Consider the following 7,058-nt stretch of genomic DNA (forward strand, 5'->3'; position numbering starts at 1 on the left):
TGGCTCTACGCCATCATCTCTCCTCTCGGTCTGTGTTCAATGAATGCTGAACGCCACATTGCGGCTCCCCAGCTAATCAGAGTCTGCGCACCTTGCCTCCCTTTTGCAGGTCGCTGCGGCAGAAATCCCTCACTTTGATTGAGTTGAAGCAATGCATTGCTTTAAATGGCTCTTACCAATATGTGAAAATGAATTAGTTGATAAAAAAAAAAACACATTTATTAATGTCGTTATTCTGCAGCGCCATTACCTCCGACACTGCCAACCAGGTAGGCATTAAGCCTCTAATATGACATTATCTAAACATTAGTGTAAGAATAAACATGCTGTTCCATCCCAATAGGGGTTTTTTCATAATACAGATGATATCATATGAAGCCGTATTTGCAGACCAAGCTACGTCTTTGGCTATGAGCCCAAAAGGAGGAAACTATTCTTTGAAAATCCTTCTGAGGAGAAGAGAACTGGGCTCACCTCATCAAGTCTCTCTGTCTGTGACTTGAGTCGACACAAAGTAAGAGACATGTCACTGTTCTCCTCTTCCAGATGCTTGATACTAAAGAACAGAGATCAGCAAAAGTTAATATATGAAACTACAACCATACATCAAATACAAAACTCTAAGTAACATTAGAGACACCTAAAATTTTAATCAGATTTTTATTTCATTTTAAGTATTTCACTTTTTATCTGAAGATGGAATCTGTTTTTTTTTTCTCTGAAATCAGAGCTAAGGCTGATCTGTAACTGTAATGGATAACTCTACCTGCACATAGGCCAGATTTCTGCCAATCAGGAAGTGTTTTTTGTTCCGCACATTACTGTGTACAAAATACATTATAGCAAACAAACAGAACATATTAAGTGTTCGGGTTTTTAGATCCTAACTAAAATCATCACTCACTTTCTTCTTAGAGGAAACATTGACATTTCTGACAATACAGCGTATCAATTTTAAGAAACTCAATTTCTGTTTCCAGTTTCAAACATGCAGGATTGTTGAACTAAAATACAATCTTTTGACCTGCAACAGTTCAGTTGTTTTATGTATAATGCAACCATTTTTATTTTATTTTGGTGTAATATTGCCTAAATGTATTTCTCACCGACTGGTCAGTAGTTCTATCTGGGTGTTCTTGTCTCTTTCCATTTTGCTGTAGGCCTCTCTGTGTCTTCTTAACTCCTCCTGGGTATTTTGCTCAGAACGAGTCTCTTGGTCCTTCAGCTGCTCTTCTAGCTCATTTACCCTGGGAAGAGTTTTTCACATTACATTTAATAAAGATCAACATCAACAGGAGGGTTCTTTTAAAATGCTACAGTCTCCTTCTCACAAGATTAAACCAGACCCACAGGCTAGACGAACCATAGAAATGTTGCTAGACATGAAAAATCTAGACCTTTAAGGTGAACTGGATATATGATGCTGCTTTGTACTTGATGCATACTAAGTGGGTTTATGTGTCTTCACTAAGTTTAAAACAATTTACCAAACACTTAGGCAACATTCACACTGCAGCTTGAAGTGACCCAAATCCGATTTTTTTGCCCATATGCGACCTGGTTCTGATCTTTTAATGGCAGTCTGAACAACACAGATCCGACTTTTTCCAATCCAACCCAAAGGCCACTTGGCTATGTGGTCCTGAATCCGATACAAATCAGATCTTTTCAAATGTGACCTGTGTGTGAACAACCAGGTCTGATTCATCCGACCTGAACGTCATTAATACCCGACAAAGGTCACTATTCTGCTTCTTGCTACACAGAAGCGGCAAGAAAAACAGCAACCATGGCAGACGATGATGCGGAGAGTAGTATTTATGTTTAGCCATATTGAAAAGATTGTGTTTTTATCATTGGAAAACACCGAAAGCACGCTGGCCTGTGACGTCATTGCGTCCTCTACTGCGCAGGCAGAACACCTGCGTTGTATGACTGCTGTTCACACAGGAGATCACATACAAGTCGCATATATCTGGAAATATGAACAGGAAAGCCAAAAAATCGGATTTGGCAAAAAAATCGGAATTGAGCATCAAGGCCTGCAGTGTGAACGTAGCCTTATGCTCACAACTGAATCATAATCCAACGATAACCACCTTAATCAGAAACCTGCTAGCAGATCCATCAATCTAGCAAGGATATTCCTGTTAGTTTAAGTCTTCCTCTGAAGTTAAAACACAATCATCACTAATGCATCTACAGTAAGTTGCATTTTAACTGCAGCCTGATAACCATAACCTTCCTCAGTCTACAACTAACCAGCTGAGCAGGACACGGGCACAATTTGGAGGTGTGTGTACTTCTCCCAAGGGCAGCCACTGCAAGAAGTACTTTGAGTACAGCTTCTTCAGTAAAATGGTCCTGAATATGGAAGTTCATATTAAAATGGAGTGTTTGGTTTTATGCATTAAGTTGACTTAGTGAGATCTTTCAGGTTGCAGTCTCAGCAGTAGAGGGATGTAATGCATATCACTGCCATGATGCTGAAAATGTTGCCAACTGTGCTGCGTGTGTGTGTGATTCCTTGTTGTGTTATAACCAGGTCATTAAGCCGGCCTGGTGAGTCTGTTTCTCATGTATTAATAAAGGTAGATGTTATTAGACACCCACCTCTGCTGGTGGTTGAGAGGAGCATTAGAGCTTACCTTTCTCTATCCAGAATTTTTACTGGTTAAGCATCAGAAAAAAAAAAAAAACTAAAATCCTTGATAAACCTAATGAACACCTCAAAGAGTGAGCCAGAGTGGAAAGCTAATCTAATGCATGGAGAGAGAAGCGTCCATCTTCCAGCTAATTCCAACATGATAAGAGACCCCAAACTAAAACTAAGACCTAGAGTACATCAATGAGTCAACCTCACCTGTGTACTAGTTGTGTGTTCTCCTGCTTCAGTCTGGACTTCAGGTCGCTATTCATCAGAATCTCATTCTCGAGTTCGGCTACCTTCTTCTCAAGAGAACTCACCTGACGGAAACAGATAGCTTGATCAAATGAGTTTTCATTCATGTGTTAAATAATTCACATTCATTATGAAAGATGTCTGGTGAATAGGGCTGGGTATTTTCGCCAAAATCCTGAATCGATTCGATTTTGAGTCCTATAGTTCTAAATCGATTAATTTCAATTCCATCTGTTTTTACAATAATGAAAGTGGTTCAACTGTGTTTCAAAATACTTATGTATTTTATTTTTTTCCTGTCATATTAAACTCAATTGCAAACTTGTAAATAAGACAGTTTAAACTTGAGATGTGAACAAAACTGTTTTACAAGTGCAAACTTGTTTGTGAAAAGTGAAAAAGTGAAGCCTCACTCCAGCAAGCAGACGTGACACAGCAGGGATACATGCATGAGCTGCATTATCTCCTCTGCACCATATTTGCACTGTTGTCTGTAACAACTACAGGGTGTTTGCTGGTCAGCCCCCATTTATTAATGTCTTTAGTCAACCTATTGGCTATATCTGCAGCTGTCTGGCTTGAAGTCATCTTGAGTGCATCTTTCCTGCTCATTTGAATGTGAACGTCACGCGTGTCACTATACTAATCAATCTCATTTCCTAGACATCGATTTTGCAAAAAATGTAAAGGAATTGATTCAAAATCGATTAAATCGATTTTTTTTACCCAGCCCTACTGGTGAATGACTCTAAACCTATGCTTTACACTAAAACAAAGAAAAATTCATCTCATGAAAGAAAATAAACTGTTTTCAAATGATGTATTATTATTGAAACAGTTTATTATCTCCTTTAAAAGAGGTAAAAAATGAAACAACTCATTCCCAATTTCACATTTCTGAAAGAATACAGGTAGGGCAGCAACAAACGATTACTTTGCTGATCGATAAACTGTTTGACAATTTATTTGATTAATAATCAGATAGCTAGAGTTCCCCAAATGAGATTTATTCACAGAATCTGAACAAGGTGAAGCCAAACTACACTTTGATTGATGCTGTTTTAGAGGCTGTATACTCCGGTTAGTGACTATTTGATTAGTAAATTAGAAGAGACTTAGACGTGGACAACTTTTATTTTCATTTTGTACACACAGAGTGCATACAAAACGAAATTTCATTTTGTACAGCTTTCAGGCAGTAGAAAGCTGTACAAAATGAAAGCAGCTTGGAGTGAAAATAACATTTTCATTTCATAAAATGCAGCCGTGATTGAATATAAACAGTTCGGGAGAGCCCACTTTTTGTGTATATTGCAAATATAGCAAACAATTGCTGTATTTCTTCAGAGATGTGGTACATCCTTTATAAGTTTTAAATGAATCTAAAATGCAAGACTTTCCATACATTAAAGAATCAACATCTTTGGTTTTTGGGAGGAAAACATGTTGTTCTTTTCAGTTAAGTTAGTTAACTTGCCGCTACACCCTAACCAACCTGCCCTCCTTTGTTACAGATGGTGGATAAAGTTTCTTTCCAAGCATAGATCTACATTCAGCCTGCAGACACAGACAATGCAATTGACCCCTTACCTTCTCGTTGATGTCGACATCACAGGAGTCAATGCTATCTCTGAAAAGGTCTTCCGTGCTGCCGTTACGGCTGCTTAGGTTGCTGTTATGGAGCAGCTGCCTGCTCAGACACAGATACACACACTTAGGGAATACGGAGGAGCAACTTATGCATTTCAGGGTGACACACTATTGTTTAAAATTTAAATCAGCACACCCCTTTAAAAGTGATGTGAAAATTTCTGCTCCATTGACAACAGCAGTAATATAGAGATACAAGGATAAGAAAAGAGGAAGGGAGGGAGAACAGACAGGGTAGATAAAGAGGTGGATGTAATCAAAGCAGACATGTACACTAGAAAGAACAAGGAGATGGGGGCAAACCTTATTGAGTGCATATATCAGGCCTGACAAGCTATTTTCACTCTGTCACTGTAACTCAGTTTGTGTTTCTCCAGTTAGGACAAAAGCTTGCAGACACCTTAGGTGAAAATGGTTACCTACCTGCTGCTAGGTAACCATTTGCTGCCCAAATTGATGCAGAGATGGAGCGGAGACCCCCTAATTATATACAAATATGGAATAATGTAACCAAAGTAATTTCGCATTGGGATTATTAAAGTATTCCTTATCCTGATTCCTGGTAAAATGGGACAGGTGTTTAATGAAACGGTGCCCAGCTTGAAAGAGGTCCTGCATGTCGCTGAATGTGTGCATTGATGACTTTATCTGTTTACTATCATGTGTTCAATTCATGTTAATGTGTGTTTAAAGACATTTCAATTAGTGGAAAAAAAAATCTTTGTGCGAAAAAAAAGTCTAATCAACCAAAACTTTCACGACAGAAAGTTTTTGAATCAGAAAGCATAATATCTTCATAAAATATCAATTATCCAATTATTTGTTTAAAGTTCAGAAAATTATGAATCTTCTTCTAAAAAAAAAAAGATCCAGGTGAATAATTAAAAAGGATAGGTGGCTACTTGGTGGCAACATAGATTTTCTTTTCAATCAGCTAAATAATCTCTCTGTTGCCCCAGGATACTGAAAACACCATGTAGTTCATGCTGAACATTACTCTGCCTGCAGCCAGAGCACTAAAACTATAAAGAGTACTATTCATTAGCTGCAGATTTTAGCTTTATGCTTCCTCTGTCTGGATGAAGCACAAGTCTATAGGTTTTGTAATTAAGTACATAATTGCTCTTTCTACTAATAACCTTTGATGATGAGCTGCAGCTGTGTTTTACGGTCTGAACCGAATGAAAGACAGAATGCAGATATGACTCTACTGTATGATGGTATACGAGTCGATTCATTTTCAACCAACCACATTTTTAGGAATGAACAGCATGTTCTCATTTAAAAAAACAATGAAGAAAACACAGACTGATTATGTGTAGGACATAGAGACTTTCAGCTGCTTCTATTCAGAAACAAGCCTATCAGGAGTAATGGGAGTGTTGGTGCCTGTGTGCTTTACAGCAACAATGCTGAACAGCAGAAATTATATATTCATACCATCATTATTATTATTATTTTATTTCAACTGCAGTTTATATTAGTAGAACTCTTCCTCTTAGGTTACTGATGCGCTATGTATGGATTAGTGGTGGGCATTAATCATACCATTTGTCATTATCATTATAAATTCCTCATCATGATAAGAATTTTGATTTATTATCTAAGTGATAAATTACAATGAATGATGTTTAAATCAATAAAAATGTGTGAATTTTCAGAATTTTTAATTTGCCTTGTAGTTTTTGTGATAGAAATCATACTTCTTTGTGAAAGTGGTGTCTGAAGATGCTTATTTTAAATTGGTACAATTATTAAAAGTAGTATCTGTTCATTCAGGGCTATCACTGCTGTGGCATGCAGTCTCAGCAAAACAGTTATCTTTTTTTATATATTAACTTTTGTCGTTATCATAGTATCAAAAAATATTATGATAATATTTTAATTGAAGTCATAAAGCCCCGCCCTAGTATAGATCCCTTGTGCTCCTGTGTTTTCTTTCATGTCATTTATCTGTTTCCTACATATTTAGTGGATTAATCAAACTTTTGGAAGAATGTCTTGTAATTGAATCTCAGCAGGAATCCTCCTGGACTTAATGGTCATGTTCTCCCTGAGCATGCATCTCTGGGTATTCCCCCTCCTTCCCACAGCCTAAAGACATATGCTAGCCTAATAGGTTGCTTTAAATTGCTCTATAGATGTTGTGTATGAGAGTGTCTAAGGTTTTTCTCTGTAATGGACAGACCTATGCAAAACACCAACCCAGTTAGGATTTGGTATATATAGTACCGTAATTTTCAGTCTATAAGCTGCACCTGAATATAAGCCGCAGAAGCTAAATTGCATGATTTGTACATATACAGGCCACACTGGACTATAAGCCGCAGGTTTTTTATGTGTAATTACCATATGGTTTGTGCACAGAGAGGATTGTCGGGAAAGAGGCAACTGTTTGGGGAAGCTCCTTATATTAACATTTCAACAGAACTGAATTGAGACTAGGGATGCACGATATAATCGGCCCCCTATCGGTATCGGCCTTAAAACTGATTATCGGACATCG

At 37.6% G+C, this 7,058-nt stretch overlaps 1 protein-coding gene across 1 annotated transcript in view; it reads right to left on the reverse strand.

Moving 5' to 3' along the window:
• The window catches only part of rab11fip4 (RAB11 family interacting protein 4 (class II)), a 49,563-nt gene that overhangs the window by 10,870 nt on the left and 31,635 nt on the right, over positions 1-7,058 (reverse strand). The window contains exons 6-9 of the mRNA XM_015392263.1: positions 4,493-4,592; positions 2,864-2,967; positions 1,107-1,247; positions 475-556 (exon numbers count right to left, since the gene is read on the reverse strand). Coding sequence (XP_015247749.1) covers positions 475-556; positions 1,107-1,247; positions 2,864-2,967; positions 4,493-4,592 — 427 coding nt within the window. The remainder of the gene's footprint in view (positions 1-474; positions 557-1,106; positions 1,248-2,863; positions 2,968-4,492; positions 4,593-7,058) is intronic.

The sequence above is a fragment of the Cyprinodon variegatus genome, unplaced genomic scaffold (genome assembly GCF_000732505.1).
Source record: "Cyprinodon variegatus isolate N-32 unplaced genomic scaffold, C_variegatus-1.0 Scaffold582, whole genome shotgun sequence".
In the NCBI taxonomy this organism is placed as follows: Eukaryota; Metazoa; Chordata; class Actinopteri; order Cyprinodontiformes; family Cyprinodontidae; genus Cyprinodon; species Cyprinodon variegatus.